The 18,544-nt window shown below is 47.2% G+C and overlaps 3 protein-coding genes across 3 annotated transcripts; 2 read left to right on the top strand and 1 right to left on the bottom strand.

Annotated features, from left to right (window-relative positions):
• Positions 1-1,991: 1,991 nt before the first annotated feature.
• Positions 1,992-3,446, bottom strand: DEU56DRAFT_762472 (uncharacterized protein; the record flags this gene model as incomplete). The annotated part of the gene is made up of 5 exons (XM_041350702.1): positions 1,992-2,368; positions 2,429-2,535; positions 2,587-2,715; positions 2,765-3,144; positions 3,195-3,446. 5 exons carry the CDS (start codon positions 3,444-3,446, stop codon positions 1,992-1,994), a joined length of 1,245 nt encoding a protein of 414 aa, XP_041200662.1.
• A 293-nt stretch (positions 3,447-3,739) lies between these two features.
• Positions 3,740-4,580, top strand: DEU56DRAFT_920394 (uncharacterized protein; the record flags this gene model as incomplete). Its single annotated transcript, XM_041358438.1, has 4 exons — positions 3,740-3,827; positions 3,878-4,000; positions 4,053-4,353; positions 4,451-4,580. The coding sequence occupies 4 exons, from the start codon at positions 3,740-3,742 to the stop codon at positions 4,578-4,580; spliced, it is 642 nt and encodes a 213-aa protein (XP_041200661.1).
• Positions 4,581-5,747: 1,167 nt separating this feature from the next.
• On the top strand, positions 5,748-9,365 carry DEU56DRAFT_874511 (uncharacterized protein; the record flags this gene model as incomplete). Its single annotated transcript, XM_041355971.1, has 11 exons — positions 5,748-6,065; positions 6,120-6,341; positions 6,391-6,762; positions 6,807-7,006; positions 7,055-7,211; positions 7,270-7,418; positions 7,467-7,864; positions 7,912-8,088; positions 8,139-8,277; positions 8,337-9,001; positions 9,049-9,365. 11 exons carry the CDS (start codon positions 5,748-5,750, stop codon positions 9,363-9,365), a joined length of 3,114 nt encoding a protein of 1,037 aa, XP_041200660.1.
• Between the last annotated feature and the right edge of the window lie 9,179 nt (positions 9,366-18,544).

Genomic DNA, 18,544 nt, shown 5'->3' with positions numbered 1-18,544 from the left:
TTCATGTGATGATGAATTGAGAGGGGAATATGTGAATATACGAGTAGTGAAGTAAGCGGCAGAGAAACTTACCTGACTCGGAGATGTCAAATGCGCATGATTTTGCGGGGCGGCAGCTTGCATGCCATACTTCCTTGGTTGGCCAGAATCGTCGGGTTCGCTGTCGGAGATGACAATGGTGTCATCTGCCTTGCGCTTCTTCGTTGCGTGTGGCTGAGTATCGGTTCCAACGATGGCTGAACTGGCAGAAGTGGCGTCACTGACATTGGCAGTAGCAGGATGAGGAGCGTGAGGCAGTGGCGTGACAAGGGCTGGAATATGAGGTGAAGACTCAAATACAGGTGCCTCCGGCATAGAAAGGAGTTGTGGGTCAATATCAAATTCTTCGAGGATTTCAGCCCTCGTCGACCGCGAGGCCATAGTGTAAGATTGATTAATACAAGTCTGGGCACGTAGAAGACTATGTATGCATACTGGCCTAGGACTCTCAGTCCCAGCAAAGTATGCATACAGGCTTCTTTGTATTGATACTAGCACTCGGACACAATGTTGAACTTCTCTGGCTGATCCTCATTCCCAATTTGGGTACTCCCATCTATTCTTGCTGGCTATATTAATCCCTCGACTAAAAATAGGTTGTCTGCATCAGTTTCCCTCGATTCGTACTGCTTCTCCACCTATAAATATGTCCACCCCTCCTTCTTGGTCTTGCTGGCTTATATTAATACATCAGTTCCAGCCTATAATCTCCACCCCCTTAAATCTCGCACCCTTCCGGACCCTTCCGTTTCTTACCGGTTCTTGCCAACTTGTTCCTGACAGATCCTGGCCCAGGCCCCTCAGAGCCACGTGACAACTTCGTGATGAATTTTTGACCGTCCCTTCAAGGCCACGTGACAAGTTCACCGATGAATTTGGACTAAGTCCCTGCAAGCCACGTCACAAGTTCACGATGAATTTTGACTACGTCCCTGCAAGCCACGTGACGAGTTCACGATGAATTCGACTAAGTCCCTGCATAATAGTATGAGACATATAACTGTTTACTGCGGTACCTAAGCTTGTGACACGATGCTGAAATGTTGACTACATGGTATTGAAAAAATTGACATGAGACATGATTGGGGTTTGCTAACGAGACGCTCAATTTTCCTGTGTTCGACGAAGATCATTGTGTCAAAAAATAGTGTATTTTGAGTAAAGACGGCGAATACATGTAATACGACAAGAACAATATACGATATACAGCAAACATTATGGCAAGAACACAACATCCTCAGTGAACCAATTTGCGTGACCTAGAACTAAAGTTCAAAACGGAAGTGAAAAAAATTGTTAAACTTACTTTCGTGGCTTTCTTCCCATACCGTCAGCACCAATATTATTAGCTTCTGTTGTGCGAGTGGATGGAACATGAACTCGGCTGCTACGGCGCACTTGGTTATTGACGATATCATCTAGAGGCTGCAAATTCTCCATGGGCTCGTTGTCAGCAGGTAGCTGGCTACTTGGTGCAGCTGTGGTGGCCCGCAGGAGGAGTCTCAGCAGGACGGTAATGAACTTGGGTGAGTCGCTGGTGCCGCAGGAGGCACAGAAGGGGAATCACGATGGTGAGTCGCCGGCACTGGGGGAGGGGAATCACGATGGTGAGTCGCTGGCGCCGCAGGAGGCACAGAAGGGGGAGGGGATCACGAAGGTGAGTCGCCGGCGCCGCAGGAGGGACAGAAGGGGGAGGGGAATCACGATATAGACCATGGGAAGGTCCAGTTCCTCCTCTGAATGGACGGGGCCGAGGTACCTTCTTATAGTTACCAGAGGGGCTCTTCGACTTGATACGAGCTAAAGCACTGCGGAAGCGCGGGGGTGAAAGTATAGACTGAGATGGTTGTGAATTGTCAGCAGACGGAAATGGAGGTAAGATAAGTTGGGGACCCTCGGTCCCATCTGCAGTAGATTGGAGTAGGTATGATTGTGAATCCGCCAGGAAGTTGTCAAGGGCCTCGTTTGACAGATCGAAAAGAATTGCCGGGAATGAGATTGAGTGAATCGTCGGGAATGGGATCGAATGAGAACTCGCCCGACATATTGAGTGAATCGTCAATAGGATGAAATGAGAAAGGGTTAATGGGGGGGTTAATGGGGAAGAATTGATCGGCCGAGGCATGCGGCACTTCTTGAGTTGCAGTCGGAGCAGCGAGGAAGTCGGTGGTGTCCATAAGGGGCACGATAGTATCAATACTCGATGGAGACGGCACGATAGTATCCATACTGACGGAGACGAGTATGGGGACGGAGGTGTCCATAAGGGGCACAATAGTATCCATACTCGAGGGAGACGAGTCTGGGATGCGCTCCTGGACAGAAGCAGCTGTGGAGAAACACAGAAACGCCATCAGCATTACCTAACCAGAAGACCACACCGACTTACCAAAAGCGCCCTTCAAAAAAGTAGTGAATGGTTCGATGATTCGTGCGTGATGGTCAGGCAGTGTATCACGAAAGTTGAGGCCGGTAGTACCCTTCCCATGGTGGAAACTATAGAGCAACATGAAATCAAGGTAACCGAGCACAAAAACAAACACTAACCTGTAAACGCGAAGATCCCCACCTACACGAGGGTCTGGTCCCCCAATGTACACGCTCCCGTTCCAACCTGTCGTGTCGTGGATGGACTGTAGAAGTTGTCCGATCAATCCACCCAGCCCTTCAATGCATCTGTGGGAATGTTAGTATTGCTGCAACATGTTCAGAGACATGTACACACTGCAACTTTGCAGAGTCACTGGGATTAGACAGTGCCTCCATCTCAGCCTTGGCCTTCTGCACACGTAGCTCACATTCAGCTTTCGCCTCCCGCTCCATCTTCAGCACATATTCTTGTCCCCGCGCAGTCATGGCCTTCGTTGCTTCTGTACGAAGCAAGGCCATGCGATTTTGTTGAGTGCATGATGCTATCTTAGATGAGATCTCATCCTTGACGGCGTTGTTGTCCTTGTACTCGGTTTGAATAAAATATTCCACAGCAGACGGCCCACGAGTGCGAGCAGTGGTGGAGCCCATGAGCTTCGTAATCGTTTTAGTGAATTGTGTCACTCGTCCTTGCGCAGCGGCGGAGTTGCTGCGGTAGAAGTAAGAACGGAGTTTCTGTAACACGTATAAGCAACCGTAATACAACAGGTGTGTGGCCAACTTACGGAACGACGTTTTTGGAGATGTAATCCTAATTCAACTGTCTGCTCTTCTGATAACTGGGATTTGGTAAGTGGAACACCAGTCTCGCTGTCTTTGAAATGCACAGCAGCTTCAGGCCAGTTCTCGAACCATTCACGGGATGTATTCGCAAAGAAGACAGTTGTTTCGCCCTGCAGCTGGCTGAGGCGGAATGCATCCACCTTAGTTTTCAGCCAAGCCGACTGTTCGCGTGTCATCCATGATACACCGGGCATCTACGAACCGGCGGCATTAGGCTAAAATGAATTTCATCACCTATGTCACATACCTTATGTTTTTTTTAGATGAGTCTCCGCACTGGCGTTGCAGGCGTGTACTGATACTCCATTTGGGACGGACTTTGAATCTTATTTTTGCATTATCCAATGAGAAGGGCTGATCGCACGGAGTTACCCGACAAAAGCTATTATAAGTGGCTGGAATTTCAACAATCTCACATCACATCACTGCTATTACCCCCGCTTGACCTCGTTTGTCTGATACCCCCGTTTGACCTCGTTTGTCCAAAATGAAAGTTTTTCCCAGCCTCGTCAAGGAACAAACTTTCACTTTATCCGAACTAGCAAGCGCCATAGAGCTTGTGCGGGACCAGCGTGGTGAGTGCGAGCCTCTGGCTAATTCTCACTGGGCTGAATGGTTATTCTAGCCATAATCGAGGCGCACGCTAACCACAGTCTACCCGAATTTACGGATGACCTTGTGCTTGGCCACTGCCCTGCATGCGTTTTTCGTGCACACAAGCACTCGTGCTATGTTTGTGGTACAATTGGTGAGCATTTAATATTTCCGTACTCAACGTTCAACCTTACAACCCACGGCAGATGACGAGGGTGGTGAGTCACAGAGTACCCACACAAATGACGAGGGTGGTGAGTCACAGAGTGACACATCGACAACTGACAGCATTGACACTGCTCCCGCCCTCGTCGGCAACACTGTCGCTGCTCCCACCATCAATGCAGCACCCGTTGTCGTCAACACTGTCGCTGCTCCCACCATCAATGCAGCACCTGTTGTCGTCAACGCCGCTGCTGCTCCCACCATTCGTGCAGCTGCTCCCACCCTCGTCAACACTGCTGTCCCCACTACTCAACACTCAAGCACCTCTGCATCGGTGCGCTGGTATGTCATTACTGTTGGACGTGAAACTGGGGGTCTTTCAAGGATGGTACGTACTCCGAGATCTGCTGGTCTATTATTTTATTCAATTTTCTCCCAGGCACAATGTGCATGTGCATGTCGTCGGTGTTCCAGGAGCTTGTTTTGCGCGTTACTCCTCTCTAGCTGTCGCCCAGGCTGCCTATGGACAGGCTTTGGATGATGGCGCAGTCAATCAGGTGCCGCTCTAGGAGTAAAATACTGTACTGTACATTTATGTGTGGCCTGTCCCGTTTCTTGCATCCAATATGATGATACCAATTGCTGTCATTTGTGTGTGTGTGTGTGATATATATTCGACGATAACCTATTCATGCTCAACAGCGTGGTCTAGAGTACATTGTATGATAATTGGCGGCTGTGACCATACCGTAAAGTCTATATACCAGTAAGTGTATTGCTGTCGTTTATTTTTATATTTGACGGTAACGATGATTCATGCTCAACGGCATGGTCTAGAGTACATTGTGTGATAACTGTCCCGAAGTGGTGGCTGTGACCGTACCAAAAGTCTATATACCAGTAAGTGTTTATGTCTGTTAACGTACCCTTACTAAGGGCTCTTTGTATCATACCACTCATCTGTCTCGTTCGATGGGACGCCGTCGTAAGTCTTCACCGGACCGCCAAGAAGCGCGCAAACAGTCTAAGAAAATACATTATTTGCGGTAAGTGTTTCTCGCATTCTGAACCAGAAGTGGACATAGGGATTTGACATGATATTAGACATGTCGGGTATGAACGATCCAAAGCACGACGGAGATCAAGGCAGGCAAAGGGAGCCAATAAGGTATATTCAAATACTACATCTACTGACATTCAGTACTAATTTGTGCAGGCCACACTAGACGCCTATGAGGCAATGGAAGAAATATGGAGCAGGACTTATACCGGTGGTAGCCGGAACCACAATGGGTGCCAGCCTCGAGTTATCGCCGTTCTTCAAGAAGTAGATGTGCGAGGGTGGAGTGCTGTTAGACCAGCTGTTTTGGAAGGAATATCAGAGGCCCGGGTTTTACTGAAGGACGCAGAAGACCTGGTCACAGCGGTCAAAAGTTTAGATGGTCCATGTACTCCACATCTCCAAACTGAATGTTCCCGTCTTATTTCTACAGCACGTCTCTACCTTGCCGCCGAAGAGGAGATCGTGTCCCTCATGGATGAAGACGAGGGAGCTCTTGATGCCGCACTGCTTAGCGATGGACTAGTATGGCAGCGTATAGAAAAGTAGTGTCACGTGACCAGATAAACAATGTTGAATGCAGTACGTACGTCGTATAGCATGTGCCCACATTATTTTCATTGCCATGGTCAAAAACTCTCGGGTACGAAAGTTGGACAAGTATCAGCGGCAGTTCATGGAGGAGAATCAAGCTGCACACAAGCGACGACGCAATGAAGAAACTCAATCGCATGTTCCCGAGGGAAGTGCATATCATGCACATACCTCTGTAGACGTTACGATCAGGAGCCGTCCCACCATCAAAACTACATACTTTCAAAATGCCAACACGTCTCCGGCTGTACCCACTAGTTCCTCGATCACAAACCTTGGGAGTTCCGAGACTTTTGATTTCGCTTCTTATTTCAATGATGATCAACCATACCTCGATTATCTTGCCGACACCAGCACAGATACCACACCAGTGAAAGCCAAACGGCCACGCGCACCGGCGGTGTGTGCTATTTCTATATCTTGATTGCAATTTTTTTCATTCGGTGATATTCAGGATGACCCTCAAAAACAATGGCTGCAGGAGCGTGATAATTTTCTCAAGGAATTCATTCGGCTAGAAGGGCGTGGAGATGATGCATGGCACATGCGTTGTCACGGGGAGCAGACATGCGTAAACCAGCCGTCTATTCGGTGTACTGATTGTGAAGGATTACAGTTGTACTGTCAGTCTTGTGTCATCTCACTGCACCGCGCAGCGCCTTTGCACCGTGTTGAAGTATGTATTCACATCGCTTTGCGTTCTTTAAAATTGACTATACTATCAGATTTGGACTGGGAAATACTTCCAGCGCAGCAACTTAAGAGACTTAGGGCTACGTGTCCAACTCGGACATCCAACTGGTGTCCGTTGCTGCAATCCCTCTCCTGCTTTCCAGGACGACTTCGTCGTCCTTGACATCACCGGTGTCCACAGTATCATGCTAGATTTCTGCAACTGCGAGACAGCGCAAACGCACACTACCCAACTCCTGCGCACTCGCTGGTACCCAGCAACCGTCACAGATCCCCGAACTGCTGCAACATTCCGGGTCCTTGATCACTTCCAAATGTACACTTTTGAGTCGAAAGGATCCGCGTTTGAATATTACCAAGCATTGGCACGTCTAACGGATAATACTAGGAGGTACCAGACTAAGGTAGGCGCATTGACTATTGAATCATTTTTCACAGCTAACGTGAGTATAAGGACCGTTATGAAGCTTTCCTACGGATGAGTCGGCAATTTCGACATATACTATCTCTTAAACGTGCCGGGCGTGGCCATGACCCTGGTGGCGCTCTCGGCACAACGGAAGGAGAACTCGCCGTACTGTGCCCGGCTTGTCCGCAACCTGGCAAAAACTTGCCTTTGGGTTGGGAGACCATTGAGGCCCAACACAAGTAAGTTTTTCTTTTTTTCATTGGGATATTTATGCTCAAGAAATGTAGATGGCTTTATGCTTTATTTCTGGCAATGGACGCTAACTTTCGCTTATGCCGCCGCAATAAGTCCTCTGAGCAGGCAGACCCTAGCCTTAGCCAAGGCTGGGCTTATTTCGTAGAACAAAGTGGATTCAAAGATGTTCTTGACGCTTATGCCAGCCAGGTACAAGAGGTGAGGTTGATATATGGTTTAGTGTATCATTCGCTGATATCGTGTTTAGAAAAGTTCTTGTGCCAGTCACAACGCCGTTAATCTTGCCGACACCAAGAATTCACGGGGACTGGCTGCCACAGGCGTCGGCGCCATCGTTTGTGCTCGTCATAACCTCACACGTCCGTCCTCAGTTGGAGATCTCCAAAAAGGAGAAAGGTACGCGTCTCTGATATCTTTGACGTCATCTAATCACACAGGACTTAGATATGTGAATATGGATTTCCTGTTCTTCTCGACTTTGCAACACTCTGGCGAGGTTCTCGTTCTCAATATCTCATATGATATTGCATGTCAATGGAGTAAGCATTTGTGGGAGCGGATGTCACGCTATCCGTCCCAGATCCATTTTTCGGGCGACTCGAAAATTTTAACATTCCTCATTCCCAAATTTCATCTGCCGGCGCATATTGCAGCATGTCAAACTTCGTATTCTCTTAACCTTATCAAAGGCATGGCGCGGACTGACGGTGAAGCCATTGAACGCGGATGGTCAAACATGAATCCTATCGCTACCAGCACGCGTGAAATGGGTCCAGGGTCAAGACGCGACATCTTGGATGACCACTTCGGCGACTGGAATTGGCGTAAAGTGTCCAACTTGGGTATGTATTACACATAGATTGTGCCTTCGTCTCTGACAGCTTAATAGGTCCTTCACTGCTCAAAAAACTCAAGGAGGCAATTCCAGAATGTTATCAGCATGCTGTAGATCTTCGGGACTTCGAGGAAGCTATCCCGTCTTCGAGTCTTAGTGCCTGGCGGAAGTTGGTAGAAGATTGGGAGGGTGATCGTTCAAAGCCGAACCCGTTTGAGATTAAAGTGTCAGGTATGTTTTCGCTTGTATGATATTTGCAATCTTTGACATGTACACTACAGTTGTCACCCAGGCGTCTGTCAGACTCGAGCTCTCTCAGCTTGAAGCCCAGCAGCTAAGACAAGGGATTGATGCCTCCCTCCACCCAGATGTCTCCCCTAGCATATTAATAGCTGTTGGGATCGACCTAGAGGCTTTACAGTATGTCTGTCTTTCGCACTGACAACAAGCTGGTCTTAACAAGTTGCTTTACCTCTCAGACGTCGGCTCGCAACGGACACTGCGAACATTGGAATCCACGCCACCAATAATCAACTGTCTGCTATGCAACAACGCATCAATGCACTGCGCCGTTGGATTGAACAGTGGATCCAAATCCAAATGCTATATATCCCCAGTGTTGCCAGACTTCGAGCGTACACCTCTGATACTGAGGATACCACCCTTGAGGAGCCTGTTCACACCATCAAACTGTGGATGCCGTCTGCAGTGGTGAAAGCGGGCATGTCTTGCGATGTGAATCTGTGTAACATCGAGTGGAAGTTATGCTGTGCCCAGGCGCATGATGGTCTCCAGGAGCTCCGGCAACACCTACGACTCAAACACCATCTCACTGGGTTCAAGAAGAACTGGTTAACTGGCCAACGAGTGCACACAAGATCCCATGCCGTCATTGATACTGTCCAGGCGAAAATAGACGCTGCCGCAACAAAGTATCGCACGGCATGGAGGGCACTTGATGACTTAGCCGATGCACTCCTACGCCTTGATTGGGAAATTGAATTCCCAAAGCTCGAAGATGAGCATATTTGTGGTATGACTGAGGCGCAGGCGGGAGGTTTGGTGTCAGAAGGTCGAAGATTCGTAGCCGTGTCTTGGATTTGGAAGCAGCGCCATGGAGTGGGTGAGGAAGAACTTTCTGAAGGTGAGAGTCGCCATGTATTTGATGTAGTTTTTTCTAATCGGAAACAGCAATGTGCGTTGAGTGGTGCAAGGCACGAGCTCATGCCAACAGGTGGGCAGAGGAGGTCGAACTTGTGCAGGAGGAGATGCGACGTGTATTAGCGTTCTTTGAGTGGAATGCAGGTTGGTGGGAAGAACGCGCAACCTCCAGAATATATGATGGAGCAATGGAGCACGAGGGAGCAGTTGCATATGCCTTGCGACAGGCTAAGATCCGCCGGTCCATGCGGAACGACTGTCTTTTCCTGTGGGATGTGGTTCCCAGCCTTCTCTCTGTTCAAACCACTACAGAACGAGCACCTGTACCCGCCACGACTACTGCATAGCAAACCGGAGGCTATTTGTTTGTTTTTTGGCGCTTTTTTCTCATTTTCCTGCATTTCATCCTGCCATGCATCCCTTGTTACTAGACTACTACGTGCAATACATCGTCTTTCATTGTGATTACAGACGAGTGACCACACTAACCGCACGCCTACACCCGCTATGATATTTTTGCCATCTCTCTCTTTATTATGCCTATTTGGGATATGTCGCGAGCGGGAGTATGCAGTGGTTCGAACTTCGAACTGATTTGATTCAAATCATAGAAGGAGGGATTCAGAAGGCACCTAGTGAATTTGATGGTCCGGGGTTGGCACATAAAAATAGCAGTGCGGGGAAGGGATCTAAGATTACTATCATTGTTATACTACTTATTTGGTCAATATATACCTATTAGAACTGTCCGAAGAAGCACACTATAGCTCCCAAGGTGTGTATGCATACAAGGAAAGGCTCCCAAGGTGTGTATGCATACAGGGAGGCGTTGTAAATAGCTGGTGAGTATGGATACATACCCTTCTACAGTGGCCAGGGGTGTATTAATACCCCTGCCAGGGTGTGGTGCAAGCTGTGTCGCGCATTATTCCCTGCTGCCTCGGATGTGAGACAATTTGCTTACCTGCTGAGTATGTTATTTACAAACAGCATGTCACTTTTTGTCAAGTCCAAAAACTCGCTCGAGTCCGAGCCAGCCTGTTTGACCACAAGCACACTCCCTACCGTGCTTCCTCAGGCTCCTGTCAAACTTGACAATCACTTTAACACTCTGTTAGTGGTTGACGAGCTGTCTGCGTTCTCCAAGTACACTGTGAACCGGCTGTTGAGCTTGGAAGGTGTCGCCGGCTGGCTGTGCAGTCATTCAGAAAATGTTGTCTCACCCAGTAATTGACATATAGGTCATCTAGTGTTGGCGGTCTGCAGGCACCATCCCGCACAGGAATTGGTATAACGAAAGGTCGGCTGCAAGCTGCACCATAAAATAAACCTTTCACTATCTGACGAAAATGCTGTCTGTAATGTAGTTTACTCACTGGTTTTCACCCCCGTATTTCTCGTGGCAGGAACTTAATGTCCGCTCCTTCGAATGAAGCATCAGTATTATGTCTGGTGCGTTTTGGTAGCTGTGGCCACTCCACTCACTGTCACTTGCACCTTCGCCTTCGGAGTTCGTGCTCATGATGTCAACACGGTAAGCACACCTGCTGTTCGTGCAATAGGAGTTCAGTCGCGACTCGCAAGAGAGAGCAAGTAGACAAGACCCTGAAAATGTTGACTCGACTGAGCTTAAAACAACAACTTGAATATCTCAGACAACTTCAGACGCTCTCCCTCGAAATGTGCCAAAATGCAATCAACATAAGTGTTTTTTCTTGCGTGGACAGGGGGTTTTAAGCTTGGAAACAATGGGTGCCAGCAAGGGAATGCTCAAAGACTGCAGACGAGCATGAGCAACATCTAACAAATGAAACAGCCAGGTAGGGTTTTCCACTGTTTTCCAACTGTCTGGAAAGCACCATGTCATGGACTGAGTGGGGACTCTGTGCATGGAATTGTTGCGACAATGAGCAATGAGAGTAAGACACGCGCTCAAAATAATTGACGGTGAAGTGCAACGAGATCTTATGGTCAGACACAATTACAAATGCACCATCATAAGATACACGCGCCACAAACCGGACAGAGGAGCAGGTACAAACACGGTAATGTTCTTTCAACGAGCGAACAAGCCACGAGCAAAAGAAGGTAGGCGCAGAGAAGGAAGAGATGTGGTATTGGGGAAAGTAAAGTGCATCGTAGTAAATGGGGTATTGGGTTGTTAGGTGGGATTGGTTAAAGGGGGGGCAGTCGCGGATATCAATCACGCGAGGTGCTCGTGAGGGCTCTGTCTGCAAAAACAGCCTGAGTCGCAATAAGAAAAGCGAACACGTGAATTCAAAAGAAAACTTACATGACGGTGAGATATCGGTTGGTTTGAGGACGATGTCACTGAGATAAGGTGAAAACGAAAGGATAGTGCCGAAATCTGTAGATGATATTTTGGACTTCAAACAAGCCAATGGAATAAACATGTTCGAGGTGGTTGGGACTCAGCATCAATTTTGTGTTCAAGTAGTACAATTTCGCTGTAGTGTCATGAATGATTGAATCGATTTTGAGTGGTGATCACACTGGAAGCCGAAGTGCTCGTCTATGTTTGGAAAAGGATGGAGTCGGGGACTGGCGCCCGCGCCGTTATGATTTGAAACAACAGATGCGTGTTTGTTTCGACATGGACTGGTTAAAGAACATGCTTCTGACGTGGTGATCAGTAATACCAACGGCTTCGCATGTGAGCCCTGGAAAGATACATGTATTATCACTCCACAGCACGCGCCGCACGCCGTGCGTACTCAGTGGAATGAGTGCGTGCTCAGGAAACACGGCAAGCGTGATGAGCTCCCCGACGGTTTAATAAACACTATGAGTATTGGGCCTGTTCTCGTGTGTCAGGATATTTACTGTGATCCACTGTCTGCGGGCTTACAGTTACCACTCAGATCACACGTCAAGAATCAAGATGCACACAGTGCAAATATTCAGAGGGTGTCACAGCCTGAGAGCTCGAGTACGTATATGTAACAGAAAGTTAAGGAAAGTGTACCCGGGTCGGTGATATGCAAATGTACAATATTCCAGTGTCGAGATCCCCAGTAACCCTGGCATACCGGGTAAGTACCACTGTCCATCGAAATATAAATAATACAATATACAACATCCGTCAACTGTGACAGAATGAGGTGAATGTCGCGAACGAAGAGTGGTGGGATGACCAGCGCAACCTGGTTATTGACGGGAGGAGAATGATGATATACAGTGATAATGACGCGGGTGCGGCAGATGATATGCTGTGATCAAAGACATATAATTTCTAACGGCAGACTCAGTCGTGGACACCAAGGAGGGGAGAAAAAAACATACCAGGCGCAATGGCTAATCATGCGATGACGCAGTAGCAGTTGGCATTGCCGTGGTGCTCCTGGTCAACTGGTACTTGTGCTTGCGTCTCTTCAGAAGAGACGGGTGCCAAGGAGAAGGCAGCAAGCGTGAAGAACGAGTCCATGTCTTAAAGGAAGAGTCGAAGAATAACTCGAAGTTGAAGATACTTGTAGAGTTCAGGAAGCTCTGATAGCTTTCAAGGGGATTCGTTTTGATGGAGAACCCACTTCTCAGCTCTCGAGTATTTATCCGTTGCCAACAGGCATGATTACTGGCAAATTTGAAGGAATCGGGAAACTAACAATGTTCCTCGCCGAACATAGATTGAGCCACGGATATGAAGTGGGTGTAAGGACCACACTATTGTCCATGAAACACGATAGGCCTGGTGCCGTGAGCAGAGCAAGTCATATCAACGCGCCTCGCTGGTATGCACAAAAAGACTGGAACGTCCGATTATGTAAGCTAGAAAGTAGTTAGCCAATCAAATTTGTTCATCATTTATTAAGATAGACCTCGTTCATACACCGGTTCATCACGTGACCTAGTGTGACATTCCAATGAATCTGCTGCATATAACTCGTCGTACACAAAGTGTGAGCGAAATCTGTTCCAAGATTATGTGTGGACAGTCTGTAGCAAGCTGGACATGTATTTTTATGATTTAATGTAAGAAACTGAAGGACGAGTAGGCATTATATTGTCAAAATGTCCCAAGTGAGCACCACCAACATGACAGATGCGCTAGATTAGTGACAGACACGCTAACTCGAAATGAGAAGCAAAAAATTGAACTACAGTCTATCTACCTCACTATGCCACGAGGCCTTCAAACATAGCAAACTTTGCTGGTGCCACTCATCAAAAACGGCAAAAGTTCAATGACGAAAATGTAATGGCCATCGTGTACTTCCAGAGACCATTATGGCTAAAATTAACTTGATCAGTGGCACATATACTTAATACCTCATGTTGAATTTAATTATTAATTCTCGAACTTGAACGGCTGTTGAACGTTGTGTTGAACATCATCGAAATTGTTGAAATCAAACGGCCACCCTTCAATTGTTTATCTCCCTCGCGTCTAAGTCCGAGTCACTGATACAGTCACATCAGTCACAAATGGGTCACAATGGTGAATTTGCTACAAAAATGCCTACTCCTCCTTCAATTCACCGAAAATAAGGATTCTGAGTAGACCACTTTTATATTGTAGTACATCCCCACAAGATCTTGGAACAGATTTAGCTAATTCTAAGTTTAAAAAGAGTAACGAGCCAAAATCATGTATTCTATCCTCAAATCACGTGATGAACCGGTGTATGAATGAGGTCTATCTTAGCATGAGAGTACTTGGCATTCTTATTGTTCGGTAGTTCCGGGTTCCCTTGGAATCGACGAGCAGTCGGCGAAGTTCGCTGGGAAAGTGGTTAACAATTACACAACTGTTATGAATTGGGAACGGTCCTGAGAGGAAACAAGTCGCGAGGAACAGGCAATTAATGAAGCAATTGTGACATGCGGCAGTTCTTTTGTCTCTTGTTGTCAAGACTCTAGAGTGCAGGACACTGTAATTGTTTCGGGGCCAAGTCGGTGGGCACAATCGCCGGAAACACATTCTATCCCATATGGTGATTAAGTAACTCGAGCACCCTCTTAGGTCCTAAATGAAGCCAGTGTAGGTAGAAAAGCAGGCCTCCAATACAGATATGTTATTAGTGTCGTCATCCGGAAAAAAGGCTACCACGGGTCTGGACTCTGGAAACAATAACAGGAATTAGCGCTTAAGGTAGTATTGCGTACATTTATAATAAGACAAGAGCGCAGTGCACCATCTTTTGATCGCCAGTGGCCATCATCGCCAAACTGCATTGACAAAACGGACCATCTGCTCAGAATGAATCAGTGAAATGAAGGCTACAATACATGAGTTAACAATCACCTTGGGACTAGTATATTCGTCATCAGTCGGAGGCCCATCGGTGTTGGATATATTTGGTTTCCTTGCCATGCTCGCCCTTGTATCTTCGGTGCATCGTTAAGAGCAGACAATAGTCCCATAAGAATCTTACAACACATCAGTACACCATGGCTGTGGATGAGTCGGAATGGATGTAAACATACCCATTAAGTACAAGTGCGTATGAGCTTTAGGAATTGCAGCTCTTGATGTGGGGCTGCACAACCAGGATTCCCTTGGTGAGCGTAGATCAGAAATGAGGCATCTGCACATGCTGGAAGACTAAAGTGAGATGGACCAAACCCGATGTAGGAGACGCCCAGGCTGCAGCCCCGTACGGCACCATTTCCCCTTACTGGACGAAGCCATGCCTACCTTCCACAGGCCATTGCGGACCATCACACGAGGTTGCGGAATCCACGCATCGCATCGCATCGCAACATACCGTCCGTCCATATCCTGTCCGTATCTGTCAGTTCCCACTGGTGCGTTCTTATCTCTTATTACTGGATCCTGATCATTCACAGAACTATGCACATACCGTTCCCATGCATGAGGTCGCATAGTGCTACTTACATATTATCCCCTCCGACTTCGCGTACATATGCGCTCGCTTTGTCACGAGTTCCAAACACAAATCATTATTCTTTCCTTTCGACTGTCAACATTAAGCGCCCGTTCCCAGCGCTAACGCCTATGCGCCCGACATATGTTTCAACTCTTAACCCTAACCCCATCGCTACTATTACCGAAATCCCAACTCCAGATTTAGACGCTCTCACATCACGTGACTCTCCTAGAACCTTCCAGAACTTCACAGAAGCAGCATCGCTTCTCATGACGTCATAGTTCCTTTTCACATTATCACATCGTACGATTCCGTTTCTTATTTTATGATTGGCTAGTAGTTAGAACTCAGTTTGTATCTCCTCTTGAATAGTTGTATATAGTTGGAACGTTTCTAGTAAGTAGTTCTTTAGTTCAAACCTTTCGTCTCTACATCTTGTAGCAGCCCAAACGTACCTGCTCAAATCTCATCTCTTTTGTCGTGATATCCTTTGTTTGAGTCCTAGTCTCTGCCCTAGCATTAAGTTGTTTAAGGGGTTGTGACATTAGGTTTGAACTGTAGGGGACTCCGACTCGCATACCGCTCGCATTCTCCTCTCTACGGTGTGAAGTATAATCACTATCCTTCATCCGTATAGACGAAACCATCATCAAACGTTCTATCTTTGCCCGGCCTAAAAACCGCGACCTTTTCTTTCCCCAAACCTTTGCTCGCTTGAGCGCAATTCCTATTACCCTTTAGTAGTTAGTAGTCTGGTGACAGGCCCCGCCTTACATTGCGGCTGCTATCATCAGTTGGAGGAGCAACCTTAGGTGCTTTATCCGCGACCTCAGTGCTGGCCCAAGACCCTGCCTGCTGAGCTCTACTATACCTTTTCTTTTTACGATAGTTTCCTTCGTACCTACAGATCGCTTCCGAAGAGTATTTAGTGGAATTGTCTCGTTGCATGACTGGTGATTTGTAAGCTCCGGCTGGAAGAGTCACACGTGTCCCTCGAGTTTTTCCCACTTTAGGAAGGATCGCCCTACTATACCTTTTTACGATAGAAATAGTCTACTATAGGAAGAGCGTCAGTTGGGTTGATTAAAGAACCCTTTGACCCTGTAGTACGTGGTAGATCCGATCAGATATCGGGGACCGCTGCAGTTTCTTCATTTTCCACTTTCCACCTTTTTCACCATCTTTCCCATCCGGGTTGACCGTTACGACTAGTCAACCACCCCAACATTAGTGAATAGGATTCCAGAACGCAACTGGCACTATGTCTGAAGAAACTTGGGATGCACAAGTCAAGAAGGCAATCGACGACGCTGTTCGAGCAGCACTAGCGGGAGTCACGGCCGAAATGGCAACCCTGCGATTGCAAAACGAAGCGTTGAATGCCAACAACGAATCCCTGAAGAAGAAGCTGGAGGATATTCTTGACTCACAGCAGAACACCGTACAATTCCCATCATCCTCATCCTCGGGCATTAAAATTGCCAAACCAACCGAATTCACTGGAGATCAAGACTCCATAGATGCCGAAACCTTCTTGATACAGGTAGCGCTGTATCTCTCCCAATTCCCGAACGCTTCAGAATCGAAGCAAATATCTCTCACACTCTCACTACTGAAAGGAACCGCTGCCACATGGGCGCAACCCTACATCAAAACACATATAGAAGGGAAGCTCACAGCGGAGAAATTTACAGATGACTTCACGAAAATGTGGAGTGTGGTAGACAAAGAAGGAAAGGCGATCAGAGAATTGGAATCACTGAAACAGGGCACAAGCAGTGTCCCTGATTACGTTGCAGCTTTCAGACAAAAAGCAGCATATACATCATTCTCCGACTACGACAAAAGACAGAAGTTCAGAATGGGTTTGCAGAGCAGGATCAAAGAGCAGCTCGCTCATGTGGCTCTGGCAAACAAAGACACACTCGAAAAGTTGATCGAGCAAGCAGTCCAGATTGGACAAAACTTCGAAGAACTAGATGCGGAGAAGAAGCGAACCTCGTGGTGGACCCCAAAAGGGAAAACACAGGAACCCACTACCCAGAGGGCTGGACCCTCAAGAGACAGTGACGCTATGGATGTCGACTCCGGCAGACAAAGAGGCGCCCCTAAAGCGCGAGGAGAAGGGAAGGTCCCCTTCAAATGTTATCGCTGCGGAGAAGAAGGCCACATGGCCAGGAACTGCAAAGGTGCTCCTAAACCGGCACAAGTGAAAGCCACGGCTCCGGAAGCCGAGGTAAAAGCGTCTAGCACAGAAGGACTTACGCCTCCTCCCTGGTTTGCGGCTTGGCTCGCAACCAAACAGGCTAAGGATTTTTAGAAGGATCGAAGTCAGAGTCTGCGCACTTAGATCCAAACAATCGTTTCTCTATCCTATCTAGTGTCTCGGATGTATCAGAAGTATTCTTGCGATCAAAATCAGAACATTTTTACATTCCGATTAGCCTGAAAGGAAAGAACCGACAAGCAGACGTAAAAGCACTTGTGGATTGTGGTGCATCAACACTATTTATAAATCAGAAGTTTGTGGAAAAGAACAGTGTCCGTTGTCGTAAATTATTGCGACCAATTCCGGTTAAAAACATTGATGGCTCCCTTAATGCCGCTGGATCGATGACGCATTTCGCCGAACTAGGTCTCAAGATCGGAGATCATGAAGAAGAAAAAGCAGCCTTCATGGTCACAGACCTCGGAAGTGATGACGTTATCATCGGTATTGACTGGTTGAGGTACCATAACCCGGAAATAGATTGGAACGCAGGACGATTCAAACTTACACGTTGCCCAGTCAAGTGTGAGACTAAAAAAGAAAAACGACTTAAAAATCGAGAAAACAGAAAAGCACAAAAAGATATTCCGAATCTGATTCCCACAGAAGAGGATGACGATGAAGATTGGATGAAGAAGAGGGCGACGGTTGAGGAAGTAGAAGATGAAGAAAGTCCTGAAAGATGGATTAGATACAAGGGCTCAGTCGCCACAGAGCAGAAAGTAGCAGAGGAAGCTACTAAGAAGAAGAAGTCCATGGAAGAAATGGTTCCGGACTGGCTTCATGATTACCTGGGAGTATTCTCGGAAGAGGAATCAAGACGATTTCCTGAGAGAAAGAAGTGGGATCATGCGATAGATCTCAAAGACGAAGGCGATCTTCCGCCAAATGCGAAACCATACCCGTTGTCACCTAAAGAGATGGACACATTAAAAGATTGGTTGAAAGCAGAAACTGCATTGGGACGTATTAGAGATTCACAATCCCCGATCGCAGCACCTTTCTTCTTTGTGGCTAAAAAGGATGGCAAGTTACGCCCCGTCATGGATTACAGGAAGCTCAATGATAGAACGGTTAAGAATGCATATCCTTTACCAAGATCACAAGATCACATATTGCAGTAACATATTTCCGTATTATACGAGTGAACCGACGTGCATAATATCCCGTATGATACGGGCCAGCGGACCATGGGCCGAAGGTAGAAATATTCTCGACTATGACGGATGGGCCGGGAGTGTTATTATTCCCGATGGAGACAGGTGGGCCCATGTGGGGAATATGTAGAGTAGATGAGTGGGCCGATGGACATGAATATTCTATAGACGGATGGGCCGAGGTGGTTGGATATTATGTAGATGGGTGTACCAAGGTAGATGTGTATCAAATAGCCGGGTATGTGAAGGGT

Source organism: Suillus clintonianus, assembly GCF_016758775.1.
Source record: "Suillus clintonianus strain FC179 chromosome Unknown DEU56scaffold_233, whole genome shotgun sequence".
Taxonomy (NCBI): domain Eukaryota; kingdom Fungi; phylum Basidiomycota; class Agaricomycetes; order Boletales; family Suillaceae; genus Suillus; species Suillus clintonianus.
The sequence above is the reverse complement of the archived record's forward strand: the minus strand, read 5'-3'. Positions and strand labels throughout refer to the sequence as shown.